Source organism: Manis pentadactyla, chromosome 7 (assembly GCF_030020395.1).
Source record: "Manis pentadactyla isolate mManPen7 chromosome 7, mManPen7.hap1, whole genome shotgun sequence".
NCBI classification, from domain to species: Eukaryota; Metazoa; Chordata; class Mammalia; order Pholidota; family Manidae; genus Manis; species Manis pentadactyla.
This window is the reverse complement of record NC_080025.1, coordinates 103,791,289-103,808,099: the sequence shown is the minus strand read 5'-3', so window position 1 is coordinate 103,808,099 and position 16,811 is coordinate 103,791,289. Positions and strand designations below refer to the sequence as shown.

General features: G+C 41.3%; 1 protein-coding gene across 2 annotated transcripts in view; it reads right to left on the bottom strand.

The window, feature by feature from the left end:
• The window catches only part of MINDY4 (MINDY lysine 48 deubiquitinase 4), a 112,313-nt gene that overhangs the window by 76,852 nt on the left and 18,650 nt on the right, over positions 1-16,811 (bottom strand). For both annotated transcript variants that reach the window (XM_036897473.2, XM_036897474.2), the window contains exon 5: positions 7,586-8,016. In XM_036897473.2, coding sequence (XP_036753368.2) covers positions 7,586-8,016 — 431 coding nt within the window. The remainder of the gene's footprint in view (positions 1-7,585; positions 8,017-16,811) is intronic.

The following is a 16,811-nucleotide window of genomic DNA, read 5'->3' as shown; positions in this document are numbered from 1 at the left end:
TTCTCAATCCTTCAGCAAGAGGGAACTGGAACACAGTCAGATCATGCCACCTGTCTGTTCAACCTCCAAAGCCTCCTAGAGTAAAAACTGGTGCTTTTAGCAGCCTCTACATGCATGCTCCTCCTCTCACTCCCTCTTCTCCTCTGTCCCTTTTCCACTCCAGCCTCAAACAAGCAAGAAGTTCCCACTTCCAAGGGCCTGTATACAGCTGCTCTCCCTTTGCATTTGCTCCCAGGAACCAAAGGGCTGGTACCCTGTCTTCCTTCTGGTTTCCTCTCAAGCACCACCTTCTCAGAAAGTTTTCTCTGATTACCTCTTCATAAAATAGCAGCCCCAAACCCAGGACTCCCTATCACTCTTTCTTGATTTATTTTTCTTAATAGCACCCAGGTATGTTATCTATTTATTTGTTTGGTTGCTGTAGGCTGCCTTTCCCTATCAGAAGTATAGGTTCCAAGATGGCAAGGACTTGGTCAGCTTCATGCACATGGAATCCCTGGGGGCTAGGACTGTGTGTGGCACATAGTGGATCATCACAGGTGGTATGCTGATAGACATTAACAACTGGCTTTCCAGGGAAGGGGATGCTGATTTGTATTTGCCAATTTCCCTGGTGTAAATATTCCTGCCAAAACCAATGTCAAGCTACCACCTTGATGTCACTGAACACAGAGTTGAGATGAGATGCTAATAATCAGCTCTCTGAGCCAGTACCAGCCAGATCTAACACAATACTGGGCTCACTAAAGACTTGTTGAATAATCTAAGTTAAGAAATGGATGTTTCTGTGAATTGACAGGATTTTTTTTAGGCTGTCACTGCAAAAACTCAGGGTCTGAAGTCAAGTCTTTCCAAAACCAAGGGAGTTACTGCATGAGGAACAGGATGTCACAAGTTGGTGACAACTGAGCTGGAGGCTTAAAATGAGTACAGGAAGGACCATACATATTTAAAGCAAAGAGCTCTAAACAGTAGCTAGACAGTGAAACCAGAGCTTATGAAAGGACTTTACAACACCTGCAAGAACTCAGGTGAGTCATTTCCCCTCTGATCTCTGGACCCAATTCCCTGACTGCCAAATGAAAGGCTTGAATTATAAAGAGCATTCCAGTCCTGACAGTCTATGAGGTTAAGAACTGTTATGGGTCCTAAAGGAGCACCTACCCCACTCTGCATTTTAAAACACCCAACTTAAAATATCTTTTTAAAAATCCAACTAAATTGAACTTCAATTCCACGAACACTATCATACTTAAAACTCCATTCTAGGAAAACATCCACTTTCCCCAGGTGAAATCCACTAGTGCTCATGAAATTAACAACTGCCCTAAGCTCGCTGAAGCCACCATGGCAGCCCCACAGCCAGGCACCCTCTATGCACCTAGTCCTGCTGTTCCTGCGGACCATGTGGCTGTGAGTTTTCCTGGCTCCTTTATATATGACCCACATAAAAAAATAGACAGATAGTCAGACAGACAGACAGACACAAGGGAGGATGACTAGAAAAAGTGAAAACAATAAAAATTCTCCTGGAAGTGATAGAAAGGGAGACTAAGGTAAAAGGTAAACACATTAAAAATTGTAATGAAACCAAAAAAGATTTCAATGCTGAAAAAAAACAAATAGTTGCCCTCTGTGATAGGCATAATAATGCCTCCTCCTCCCAAAGTTGTCCATGTCCTAATCCTCAGAATCTGTAAACAAGTTGGGTTACATGGCCAGAGAGAATTAGGTTGCAAATGGAGTTAATCAGCTGACCCTAAAAGGGGAGAGTAGCCTGAATTATCCAAGTAGGGCCTATGTAATCACAGCTGCCCTTAAAAAGGGAAGAGGGAGGCAGAAAAGGGAGAACCAGAAAGATGGCACCCTGAGAAGGATTCAGCTTGACACTGCTGGCTTTGACAACGAGAAAGACAGGAGCTACAACCGAGGAATGTGGGTGGCGTCCAGAGGCTGGAAAAGGCAAGGACACAGGTTCTCTAAAGCCTCCAGAAAGAATACAGCCTGTTAACACCTTGATTTTAGCCCAGTGAGCCCCAATTCTGATCTGTAGCTTCCAGAACCATAAGATAATAAATTTGTGTTGTTTCCAAGCCATTAAGTTTATGGTCATTAGTTACACCAGCAATCAGAAACTAATATATCTTCATATTGGCCCATGCTATCAGGCCATCCAATCCCTGATCCTAACTATGGGACTGTGTGACTCTGGAGAAGCCCATACCCCTCTCTGAGCCTCAACATCCCCATCTTATACCATAAGCCTTCTCATCTCGGTGGTTCTGGCTCCCAAGGCCCCATGGCTCAAGCTGCTTAAAGAGACACAAATTCACTAATTGGCTCTGGAATCTAGATACTGCTGCTGTGGCCACTGCCATGGGTTGAATTCCCATGGGAAGTCAACAATTCTTCTCAATTTCATGACCATGATTATATCCATGTTTCCAAAGGAGATGGGCAAAAAGGAAGTGGCTGGAGCTTGTGCAGCCCATGCACACCTGGAAAAGTTGAAGCCAGTTCCTACTGCCAGATGCCCAGTGTGACATATACTGCGCTAATATGCAGGAAATCAACCATAGCAGGGTCCATCAGAGGGCCCAGAGATGCATTCTGAGGGACTCTCAGACAAATGACAGGCCAGTATGCCCCAGAGAGGGCTATAAGCACCACAGTGAGGTTGCCCTCAACCAGATTATCAACGTTGGCAAAGTGCCATTTGGGGAGCCACAAGGCTTAGAACACCCAGCTCTGGGGACTTGTAAGTAAAGAATTACCTCTCCCATTCTCTTAGTCCTACACCTAAGGTGTCCTGAGGACCTATTCTGGGCCTGTGTATGCCTGATAGCAAGATATGTGTATGTGTAGAGGAAGGCCCTGGGAATCAGAGTGAGGTTATAGGGCCACCCAGGTCAGGGCCAGAGTCCCAGAAGATCTGACTGATAAGATAGGATCCTAACAAGGGCACCCCTGACAAGCCAGTGACAAATGGCAGATGGCCCCAAACAACCAGACCCCACAAAGGAAGCCCAGATGACATATTTCCTAGGCATCTTCTATGATCACAAAATACAAGGGGAATAAAGTGGTCCCTTCAGCAACTGAGTCAGGTCTAAGGAGTCAGGGTTAGAAGGGCCTGACTACACAGATACTCACATCCCCTAACATCTCAGCAGGTCATGCCCTCCACTTGCCCGTCTCCCAGGATACGTGCTCCCTGCCCCTGCCCCTGCCCCCAGGTATGACTTCCATGGCCACCCTTAGTCTGATGTTACAAGATCTAGAGAAGCTTTCAGGTAGCCACCTTTCCTCCAGCCTCATTAAAGCTGAGTGGTAGAGCATGTGCTATGCATACAAGCCAGCTTTGCTGTCATCTCACTGCCCTTTGCCAAGTCCTAAAAGAATTACGTCTCTCTCACTTTGAGGAGCTCACAGGATCTGACAGACATTAGAACTCAGACCTATGTTTACTGAATTGAATAAAATGAACAGGAAGTAGTGGGCAGCAGGCAGGACTGATGGTGGTAGGCTGGAAATGGCACAGGGTGCAGTTAGGTTTAGCAAGTGGGATTACTTTGGCACTGATTTCCAATCAAGGGTGCTGCATACAGTTGTAAGATATGCGTACTGCAAAAAAATGTCTAGCTAAGAGGGTGAGAGACAGCTGAAATGCAACCCAAATTTCATTTGCCAAATTGTGACCCTGGGACCTGCATCCACCCAATGGCCACATTTTATAGTCAGAGAGATGGAAGTCCAGAAATAAAATGACTGACCCAGGTCAGCCAGGACAAAGTGAGGACTGGAATCCAGGCCTCCTGAAACTCTAGCCACTTCTCTCTCTTCTCAAGCCATCATCTCCTCCACATCACTGCAGCCCTACAATGCTCCCATCCTTAAGTTTGAGACATTGTTCCCCTTTCCAGTGTAAACATGTTCTGGCACTGAAGGGCAAAACAACACTCTTCTGAGTCAAACTATTGGCAAGCAGATGTTAACTTGGTGTGAAAAAGAGTTCTCTAACAGTCAGAATCACCCAAAAGTGCTGTGGGAAGCAGGGAGTTCCCTATCACTGGAGGTGTTCAAACTGAAGCTGGTCACCATTTAAAGGCTGTGCAAAGGATTTCTACTCAGGGAGAGAGGTGATGTCATTCATTCATGTACTCACTAGATCCTGGAGCTAGCTGCCTGGGTTCAAACACTTGCTCTGCCTCTTACTAGGCACATAAACTTGGGCAAGTGAGGCAACTTCTCTGAGTGAATTTCCTCATCTGCAAAATGGTGATTATAATAGTATTTCCCTCATAGAAAGTTTATGAGAATTAAAAGAGCAAATTTACTTAAACATTTAGAACAATGTTTTGCATAAATTAGGCCAACATCTAAAGCTGATCAACCTTATTATTATTGTTGGTGGTGGTAGCAGTAGTAGTAGTATTAGTGACCAATTATTGAGTGCCTTCTGTTTACCAGGACTATAAAGGTCCCTATTCTCATGAAACTTACATGCTATTATAGGGGAGACAAACAATGGATAAGTAAGTAAATAAAATGATTTCAGGTAATCATAGGTGCTGTGATGACAATTTAAAAAGCTGGAGATGAAGAGGTGAACATTAAGTTAGTCAAAGAAAACCACTCTTTTCTCGCCAATCAGAACAGAGGACCTGATTGACAAGAAAGACAGTCTTAAGATGATAGAGGAGCAGAGCCTCTACAGCAAGGGGACAAGCCTATTTTCCCTCATGTAGGAATAAGCTAGACATGTTGGGTAAACAGAAAGAAAGGCCTGTAGGAAAAAATAAAGATCTGTAAATAGCTATGTCCATCCCAAAAGGAAGGAGAACAATGGGGACTGGCCATACCAAGATACTAAGCTATAACTATAAAGCCATAGTAAAACAAGCTACAGTCATGTGGTTTTAGTTAAAAAAAAAAAGACCAATGAAACACAATAGAGAGCTCAAAGACAGACCCATGTCAATTTGGGAATTTAGTAAAGAATAAAGGTGTTTTCATAAATCAGTGGGGTTAAGAACAGATTGTAGAGTAGATGGTGCTAAGAAAATTGTCTTACCATATGACAGAAAAATAAAAGTGGATCTCTTCATCCTGACAAATGCAAAAGATTAAATACCTAAATGTGAAAGCTAAAACTACAAAGTTAATGGGAAAAATATAGGATAATATCTTTGATACCTAAAGGCAAAAAATAATTTAATAAAGAAAACTTCAAAAATGTAAATTAAATGACTAACAAGAGATTATGCCAAAATTAAGGATTTCTGTTCAATAAAGGAGATAATGGGGACAAAGTTATTAGACAAATAAAAGAAAGAAAATATCTTACAAAGTCTAAAACTAACAAAAGATTAAGATCTACCAAAACAAAATTAAATCCTCTTTAGAGGAAGGTAACATTAATTAGAGCCTATACATTCATACACAGTGTCTAGTATTCAATCAAAATTATCAGAAATGGAAAGAAATAGGTCAAAACCCAAAAGAAAAATAGGCAATAGCAATAGACCCATAGGCAATCCAGATATGGAAGTTACTAGACAGGGACTTTAAAATGACTATGAATAATAATGCTTCAGAAAATAAAGGAAAAGATGGAGAATCTTGCAAAAAACTGAAATCTATTTTTAAAAAAGAAATCGAAATTCTGAAAATAAAAAATAAAATAAATGAAATTAATAATTTCTTATATGTATTTAATAGCATGGGAAAAGAGAAGAAACATGAAGACAGTTCAAGAGAAAACATCCAGATTGAAGTACAGAGAGAAAAAATGATAGAAAATATAGGAAAGAATTTTTTTTTAAACACACCCTATACAACACAATGAAAATATCTGGTATATGCGTAACTGGAGTACCAGGAGAGAAAAGAGAGGATGTGACAAAAATATTATTTGAAAAAATAACACAATAATTTTCAAAACTGAGGAAAGGTATCAACACAACACTTCAGGAAGCTCTACGTATCCCAAGCAGAATCAACAGAGATAACAGTAACAGTACTGAAACACTACTGATAGTAACACTGCTGAAAACCAAAGAAAGAGAAAATCTTAAAAGAGGTCTGGGGGAAAAAAAGCAGCCAGAGGTTTGAAAAAAAAGATATATTACTTTCAAAAGACTAACAGTAAAAATGTCAAGTAATTAATTAACAGAGTGAGAAAGCCTAAGGCAATGGAATGCCTAAAGTGCTGAAAAAAAATAAAACACCAATCTAGAATATACACCCACTGAAAATATCCTTCCAAAATGAAGGCAAAATAAAGACATTTCCAAACAAAAACTGAAGAAAAAAAAAGTATTTTAACACACCTGCCAAAGAAATACTAAAGGGAGGTCTTCAAGCAAAAGTAAAATGTAAATGTAATATTTATTACAACTAAAATGAAAAATTACCACACTGGGTTAAAAATACCAAATATATGCTGCATATAAGATAATCTTTAAATGTATTCCGGGCCATAAAGAAATTTCAACAAAATATTTCAACAGATATTTTTGAAAAAAAATTCAAGAGGATTGAAATCATAGAGAATATACATGACCAAAGTGGAAAAAAGCTAGAAATCAAAAACAAAAAAAAATAACCAGAAAAATACCCCGAATGTTTTGAAGTAGTCAGTACATATCTAATAACCCAGAGATCAAAAGAAGAAACTATAATAGAAATTAGAAAATATTTAAACTAAATCATATGAATATATGACATTAATTCATGGGATACAGACAAAGCATTGCTTAAAGGGTAATTTGTAGCCTTAGAAGATATTACAAAAGCAGAAGGCCAAGGGAGTGGGTAGTGGGGAAATGTGTGCACTGTTTTTGTTTTTAGTTTAAATTATAATTTTTTTAGAAAATGAACAAAAAGGGAAGGATCCTGGTAAACTCCACAGGCTTTTGGTTGGTACTCCTAAATATGAAATGGATGAAAGTGAAGGATGGAAAAAGATATACCATGAAAACACTAATCAAATGAAAGCTGGGATAGCTACACTTAAATAGATATTAAGGCAATAAACATTACTAGAGATAAAGAAAGATTTCATAGTGATAGATAAGTCTACCCAACAGAAAACTTCAAGAATTCTATATGTATATGCATGAAATAACATAGCTACAAAATGTATCCAGCAAACTATGCCCTGCTTATCTATAATCATAAGAGAGTTATTAGACTTTATGTGTTTAGTTTGCTTTATATCACTAGTGCTTAAGTGCCTGGGCACATATCAGATGCACAGTAAATGACAAAAAACCCAGTATTACAAACTAGGATGCTTAATATTTCTACCTACACTCACCTTGTAGAAATGATGATAAACAGTATTTTAATAAACATTATGCAACACAAACATAAACACATGAACAGACAATAACCTAACTGGTATAGGATGGTGCTTACAGGCATGGTGGACTTTGGACTCAGAAAGGCTGGTTTTAAAAAATTTTAACTGAATCCATAATTACTATCTTGCTCTGAGCACAGTCTTGCTCTGAGAGCCCGAGGAGCCACCAGGGACAGGATAGTTCTCTGGGAGAAGCCATCACCAGCACAGCACGCTCACCTGAGGGGCAGGGGCTGGCTCATCTGCCGTTTGAATGCTCTTTCCAGCCTCTCCTGGGCCGTCTTGGCATTCCCCCCTGACAAGGAGAAGAACTTCAACGGCGTCCTGTCAGCCTCTGGGCCACCATCTACCCCTGGGCTCTCCTCTGAGAGATCTCTCCACCTGCCACTCCCTCTCTGGGGCAGCCCTCTGCTTGGCCTGTAAGGAGGGCTGCTGGGTGCGGGTCTCCGCCTTTCTGAAGTCAGCTCACTGAGCTGGCCCACAGGGCTCCTGGAGGTGGAGCCGTTGCTGGAAGCCAGGTCCTGCTGTGGGGCAGGACAGTCCCCAGTGTGGGTGGCGAGCTCAGGCACATTCCGGTTCTCTTCCTCATGGGGTGGGGTCATGCCACTCAAGGCGGGTGACCGCCTCAGGGAGCGTCTGTGGAAGGAATCCTGAAAGAAGCAAGGACAAGCAGTGAGGAGCCCCTTCAAGGGAGGTGGGGAAATACCTTAACCCACTTCAAGCATTTGCCCATGACGTTCTCTCCCCCAGGGAAGTCTTCCCCTATCCCCAGCTCCTTCTCTTAAAATCCTAGCTATTCTTTGCTACCACTCTGGAAAACTCACTGCACCCCACCTGCATAAACCTTGAAGAGCATGCCTCAGCCCCTCTCCCACACTCCTACTCGGAGCAAGTACCAGTAGCCAGTAAAGCTGTAGCTACAGGATCAGATTCCTGTGTCACACCTACCAGCTATATCCCTGTGGCAAGTTACTGAACTTCTCTGTTCCTCACTTCCCTCGCCTGTAATATAGCCACCCACAATCCACCATCTTTCATTTCTAAATCCCAAAACCTCTCAAAATTGAAGTTTCTTTTGGACCGCTCTGGCAAATTCTTTTTAGCTGTAATTCTTTTTTGATTATGGTCCTTTTTTAAGTGTGAATATTCATACAGGAACTTCACTAATTGCAGCAATGTTGTTTGTGCTTATAGGGTGCTACCCCAAACCCTACTGCAGACATGATGCACTATGGGGTTTATGCATGGTATTTACTTTCTGGGAAAAAAAAAAGAAATTCTAAATTCCAAAATACATGTGGACCATAAGTTTTGAATGAAGGACTGGGGACCTGCATACCTATCTTCCACAAGATCATGGTCAGGATTAAAGGAGAGACCTGTGTCAGGCACTAACACAGAACCAGACCCATGACAGCAGTCAACAAATATTAGCTACTGCTATACATCTTTTCCCTTATCCCCACTTACATATGGCCTTAACCCTCCTGCTGGTAGACCAGGAATGGCAGAGGTTGTCATTCATCTCTGCTATCCACAGAGCTCAGCTCAGAGGCACTCAAGATTTGCTTAGTTTTTGAAATGAAAGAATTCCAAAGGAGTAAACTGAGATGTCCTTTCTTACTACCAATGATTAACTAACGAAATGGGAACTCACATTATTAACAATCTAGGGTAGGAGAGTGGAGGTAGAGGGGATAAAAATAGACCTGCTGGGAACAAAAAGGCATCCTACAGTATGGGAGAATATATTCGTAAATGACATATCTGATAAGGGGTTAACATCCAAAATATATAAAGAGCTCACAAGCCTCAACACCCAAAAAGCAAATAACCTGATTAAAAAATGGGCAGAGGATCTGAACAGACACTTCTTCAAAGAAGAAATTCAGATGGACAGCAGGCACATGAAAAGATGCTCCACATCGCTAATCATCAGGGAAATGCAAATTAAAACCACAATGAGATATCACCTCACACCAGTTAGGATGGCCACCATCCAAAAGACAAGGAACAAGCGCTGGCGAGGATGCAGAGAAAGGGGAACCCTCCTACACTGTTGGTGGGAATGTAAATTGGTTCAACCACTGTGGAAAGCAGTATGGAGGTTCCTCAAAAAACTAAAAATAGAAATACCATTGGATCCAGTAATCCTACTCCTAGGAATTTACCCAAAGAAAATAAGATCCCTGATTCAAAAAGACATATGCACCCCTATGTTTATCACAGAACTACTTACATTAGCCAAGATATGGAAACAACCTAAGTGTCCATCAATAGAAGAATGGATAAAAAAGGTGTGGTATTATACAAAATGGAATATTACTCAGTGATAAGAAGAAAATAAATCCTACTATTTGCAACAACATGGATGGAGCTAGAAGGTATTATGCTCAGTGAAATAAACCAGGCAGAGAAAGACAAGTACCAAATGATTTCACTCATTTGTGGAGTATAACAACAAAGCAAAACTGAAGGAATAAAACAGCAGCAGACTCACAGACTCCAAAAGGGACTAGCAGTTACCAAAGGAAAGGAATTGGGAGGGTGGGTGGGGAGGGAAGGAGAAGGGGATTAAGGAGCATTATAACTAGCACACATAATATAAGTAGGTCACGGGGAAGGCAGTACAGCATGGAGAAGACAAGTAATGACTCTATAGCATCTTACCACACTGATAGACAGTGACTGCAATGGAGTGGGGTGGTGGGACTTGATAATATGGGTGAATGTTGAAACCACAATGTTGCTCGTGTGAAACCTTCAAAAGATTGTATATCAGTGATACCTCAACAAACAAAAAAAACAGACCTCCTGGGCTTTTCCTAGATTTAAAATTCTGGACATCTCAGCATTTCCAAAAATAATTTCAAACCAAATGGTAAAGCCTGTGCTGGAATAAGAACAACTAATTCTGTAGTGTTCTTGTCTAGTGGAAATTACTAGGTATTATTCAACGTCCTCCAAAAGCCACCCAGGGCATCCCCTGCCACAGCATGAGGAAAACATCAGTCACCATTTCCCATGGAGACCCACACTTCTGGCCAAGAGCAGAGAACCCAGCCTCTTACTCATCCTTCATAAGTACAGAGCAGGTCTAGCAGTAAAAAAATGCTGAAATCCCTAGCAAACCTTGCTCTTTTCTCTTGAACAACTAATAAGTAAGGTTAAGGTACTCAAAGGCCCACAAAACACCTTCCAGAAATCCTGGGGAAATCCTACAACCTTTCGATATCCCTCACAGGGTTCAGATACCCCAGGGAAAAGGCACATGTCCCCAAATAGTCACTTGTCTTTTTAGAAGTTTAGGACAATCTCTTGGCATCAGAGCAGATCCAAGCCCTCTCCAGCACACCTCAGCTATGAAGGGGGTCTCAACTGCACGGACATGATGATGTCGCAGTAGGGCAGGACCATGGCGTTCGTCTGGTCTGCCCATTAAGTTGTGGTCTGGCAGCCTCAGGGGTCCCCAAACCCTTTTGGGGAGCTCAGACATATTTTCATAATAATGATATGACATGATTTGCCTTTCTCACTGTGCTGACATTGGCAATGATGGTGCAAAAGCCCTAGTGGGAAAAACTGATGGGCCTTAGCACAGACCAAAGCAGTGGCACCAAACTTTACTAGTTCTCAAAGTAGTCACTGCCACTTGCAATAAAAATAAGTAAGTAAAGAGCTAATTTCACTTAGGAATGCCTGTGCTGAAGTGTTAAAACTATTGATTTCATTGGATCTCAACCTTTACTATTCTGTGTGACCAAATGGGAGGTACACATGAGCACCATGCCGGACACCGAGGATGATGGCTGTCTTCAGGAAAAGCACCTGTGAGACCCTCTGACTTGGCAGCTGAACTTGCTATTTTTTTCATGGGACAATGACAGACAATTACGGTTTTTCAGACTTGGGTATTTAGCACGCATTTTCTTGAAAATAAATTGAGCCTGCCACTTCGAGGGAAACAAATAATGTGTTGTCAGTGATAAAATACATGTTGTCAGGTAAAGATTAGAATCTGGGGAAACTTGTATCTACCACTGTGAACTTGAGGGCTTCTCAATACTTCAGAACTTTTCTGATGAGTTTTGTGGTGACATCAACAATATGATGTTTTATGTGGGGTTTTTTTTGTATAATGAAATGTATCAATATTCAGAAAATCTATGTAACTTAGTAAACCAATATTTTCCACATAACTAATGCATTGTGTTACTAAACCATGCAGTGGTAAAAGATTCAAAGAGCAAGACAGACTGATGGAAATTCATAAAGTACAAAAAGTTCATTGACATGTTTTCAGATTCCACATTAAGAAACTATTTTGGGGAGGGGCGGAAGATGGCGGCGTGAGTAGAGCAGCGGAAATCTCCTCCCAAAACAACATATATCTATGAAAATATAACAAAGACAACCCTTCCTAGAATAAAGACCAGAGGACACAGGACAATATCCAGACCACATCCGCACCTGAGAGAACCCAGCGCCTCGCGAAAGGGGTAAGATACAAGCCCCGGCCCCGCGGGAGCCGAGCACCCATCCCCCGAGCTCCCGGCGGGAGAAGAGCAGGCAGAGCGGGAGGGAGACGGAGCCCAGGACTGCCAAACACCCAGCCCCAGCCATCCGGGCCAGAGTGCAGAAACAGTATGTGCCCAGGGGGCCCTCGATACTAGGAAAACAGGGCAGCAAAAACAGTGAGCGGGCACTGGAGGCCGGGCGCCGGAGGACATAAGAAAAGCGTGCGACCATTTTTTTTTTTTTGCTTTTTTGCTGTTTTGTTTTGGCAAGCGCTTTTTGGAAGTCTTAAAGGGATAGGGACCCCAGTACTAGGGAAACGGCAGAAAGACCGGTGAGCAGAGGCCTGAGGCTGGCACTGGAGAATAAAGAAAAACGAACGACCACCTTTTTTTTTTTTTTAATTCAAAAATTTTTTTTCTTTTTCTTTTTTTTTTTTTGGTGGTCGTTGTTTTGTTTTGGCGGGTGCTTTTTGGAAGTCTTAAAGGGACAGGGCAGGTCACTTAATCCAGAGGTAGGGAATCCGGGGATCTCTGGGAACCCTAACCCCTGGGCTGCAGGGAGCAGGGAGGCCCCTTACGGAGATAAATAGCCTCCCAGCAGCTCCTGCTCCAACGCGACTCCACCATTTTGGAGTAGCTGCCCGAGCCAGGCCACGCCCACAGCAACAGCGGAGATTAACTCCATAGCAGCCGGGCAGGAAGCAGAAACCCTGTCTGCGCGCAGCTGCGCAGCACAAGCCACTAGAGGTCGCTGTTCTCCCAGGAGAGGAGGGCCACAAACCAACAAGAAAGGAAGTCCTTCCAGCCGTCACTCGTCCCAGCTCTGCAGACTATGAAAAGGCAAAGCTACAGGCAGACAAAGATCACAGAGACAACACCAGAGAAGGAGACAGACCTAACCAGTCTTCCTGAAAAAGAATTCAAAATAAGAATCATAAACATGCTGACAGAGATGCAGAGAAATATGCAAGAGAAATGGGATGAAGTCCGGAAGGAGATCACAGATGCCAGAAAGGAGATCGCAGAAATGAAACAAACTCTGGAAGGGTTTATAAGCAGAATGGATAGAATGCAAGAGGCCATTGATGGAATTGAAATCAGAGAACAGGAACGCATAGAAGCTGACATAGAGAGAGACAAAAGGATCTCCAGGAATGAAACAATATTAAGAGAACTCTGTGACCAATCCAAAAGGAACAATATCCGTATTATAGGGGTCCCAGAAGAAGAAGAGAGAGGAAAAGAGATGGAAAGTATCTTAGAAGAAATAATTGCTGAAAACTTCCCCACACTGGGGGAGGAAATAATCGAACAGACCACGGAAATACACAGAACCCCCAATAGAAAGGATCCAAGAAGGACAACACCAAGACACATAATAATTAAAATGGCAAAGATCAAGGACAAGGAAAGAGTGTTAAAGGCAGCTAGAGAGAAAAAGGTCACCTATAAAGGGAAACCCATCAGGCTAACATCAGACTTCTCAACAGAAACCCTACAGGCCAGAAGAGAATGGCATGATATATTTAATACAATGAAACAGAAGGGCCTTGAACCAAGGATACTGTATCCAGCACGACTATCATTCAAATATGACGGTGGGATTAAACAATTCCCAGACAAACAAAATCTGAGGGAATTTGCTTTCCATAAACCACCTCTACAGAACATCTTACAGGGACTGCTCTAGATGGGAGCACTCCAAGAAAGAGCACAGCACAAAACACCCAACATATGAAGAATCGAGGAGGAGGAACAAGAAGGGAGAGAAGAAAAGAATCTCCAGACAGTGTATATAACAGCTCAATAAGCGAGCTAAGTTAGGCAGTAAGATACTAAAGAGGCTAACCTTGAACCTTTGGTAACCACGAATTTAAAGCCTGCAATGGCAATCAGTACATATCTTTCAATAGTCACTTTAAATGTTAATGGGTTGAATGCACCAATCAAAAGACACAGAGTAACAGAATGGATAAAAAAGCAAGACCCATCTATATGCTGCTTACAAGAAACTCACCTCAAACCCAGAGACATGTACAGACTAAAAGTCAAGGGATGGAAAAACATATTTCAAGCAAACAACAGTGAGAAGAAAGCAGGGGTTGCAGTACTAATATCAGACAAAATAGACTTCAAAACAAAGAAAGTAACAAGAGATAAAGAAGGACACTACATAATGATAAAGGGCTCAGTCAAACAAGAGGATATAACCATTCTAAATATATATGCACCCAACACAGGAGCACCAGCATATGTGAAACAAATACTAACAGAACTAAAGGGGGATATAGACTGCAATGCATTCATTCTAGGAGACTTCAACACACCACTCACCCCAAAGGATAGATCCACTGGGCAGAAAATAAGTAAGGACACGGAAGCACTGAACAACACAGTAGAGCAGATGGACCTAATAGACATCTATAGAACTCTACATCCAAAAGCAGCGGGATATACATTCTTCTCAAGTGCACATAGAACATTCTCCAGAATAGACCACATACTAGGCCACAAAAAGAGCCTCAGAAAATTCCAAAAGATTGAAATCCTACCAACCAACTTTTCAGACCACAAAGGCATAAAACTAGAAATAAACTGTACAAAGAAAGCAAAGAGGCTCACAAACAAATGGGGGCTTAACAACACGCTCCTAAATAATCAATGGATCAATGACCAAATCAAAATGGAGATCCAGCAATATATGGAAACAAATGACAACAACAACACTAAGCCCCAACTTCTGTGGGACACAGCAAAAGCAGTCTTAAGAGGAAAGTATATAGCAATCCAAGCATATTTAAAAAAGGAAGAGCAATCCCAAATGAATGGTCTAATGTCACAATTATCGAAATTGGAAAAAGAAGAACAGATGAGGCCTAAGGTCAGCAGAAGGAGGGACATAATAAAGATCAGAGAAGAAATAAATAAAATTGAGAAGAATAAAACAATAGCAAAAATCAATGAAACCAAGAGCTGGTTCTTCGAGAAAATAAACAAAATAGATAAGCCTCTAGCCAGACTTATTAAGAAGAAAAGAGAGTCAACACAAATCAACAGTATCAGAAACGAGAAAGGAAAAATCACGACGGACCCCACGGAAATGCAAAGAATTATTGGAGAATACTATGAAAACCTATATGCTAACAAGCTGGGAAACCTAGGAGAAATGGACAACTTCCTAGAAAAATACAACCTTCCAAGATTGACCCACGAAGAAACAGAAAATCTAAACAGACCAATTACCAGCAACGAAATTGAAGCGGTAATCAAAAAACTACCCAAGAACAAAACCCCCAGGCCAGATGGATTTACCTCGGAATTTTATCAGACATACAGGGAAGACATAATACCCATTCTCCTTAGAGTTTTCCAAAAAATAGAGGAGGAGGGGATACTCCTAAACTCATTCTATGAAGCTAACATCACCCTAATACCAAAACCAGACAAAGACCCCACCAAAAAAGAAAACTACAGACCAATATCCCTGATGAACGTAGATGTAAAAATACTCAACAAAATATTAGCAAACCGAATTCAAAAATACATCAAAAGGATCATACACCATGACCAAGTGGGATTCATCCCAGGGATGCAAGGATGGTACAACATTCGAAAGTCCATCAACATCATCCACCACATCAACAAAAAGAAAGACAAAAACCACATGATCATCTCCATAGATGCTGAAAAAGCATTTGACAAAGTTCAACATCCATTCATGTTAAAAACTCTCAGCAAAATGGGAATAGAGGGCAAGTACCTCAACATAATAAAGGCCATCTATGATAAACCGACAGCCAACATTATATTGAACAGCGAGAAGCTGAAAGCATTTCCTCTGAGATCAGGAACTAGACAGGGATGCCCACTCTCCCCACTGTTATTTAACATAGTACTGGAGGTCCTAGCCACGGCAATCAGACAAAATAAAGAAATACAAGGAATCCAGATTGGTAAAGAAGAAGTTAAACTGTCACTGTTTGCAGATGACATGATACTGTACATAAAAAACCCTAAAGACTCCACCCCAAAACTACTAGAACTGATATCGGAATACAGCAAAGTTGCAAGATACAAAATCAACACACACAAATCAGTGGCTTTCCTATATACTAACAATGAACCAACAGAAAGAGAAATCAGGAAAACAACTGCATTCACAATTGCATCAAAAAAAATAAAATACCTAGGAATAAACCTAACCAAAGAAGTGAAAGACTTATACTCTGAAAACTACAAGTCACTCTTAAGAGAAATTAAAGGGGACATTAACAGATGGAAACTCATCCCATGCTCGTGGTTAGGAAGAATTAATATCGTCAAAATGGCTATCCTGCCCAAAGCAATATACAGATTTGATGCAATCCCTATGAAACTACCAGCAACATTCTTCAATGAACTGGAACAAATAATTCAAAAATTCATATGGAAACACCAAAGACCCCGAATAGCCAAAGCAATCCTGAGAAAGAAGAATAAAGTAGGGGGGATCTCACTCCCCAACTTCAAGCTCTACTATAAAGCCATAGTAATCAAGACAATTTGGTACTGGCACAAGAGCAGAGCCACAGACCAATGGAACAGACTAGAGAATCCAGACATTAACCCAGACATATATGGTCAATTAATATTTGATAAAGGAGCCATGGACATACAATGGCGAAATGACAGTCTCTTCAACAGGTGGTGCTGGCAAAACTGGACAGCTACATGTAGGAGAATGAAACTGGACCATTGTCTAACCCCATATACAAAAGTAAACTCAAAATGGATCAAAGACCTGAATGTAAGCCATGAAACCATTAAACTCTTGGAAGAAAACATAGGCAAAAACCTCTTAGACATAAACATGAGTGACCTCTTCTTGAACATATCTCCCCAGGCAAGGAAAACAACAGCAAAAATGAGTAAGTGGGACTATATTAAGC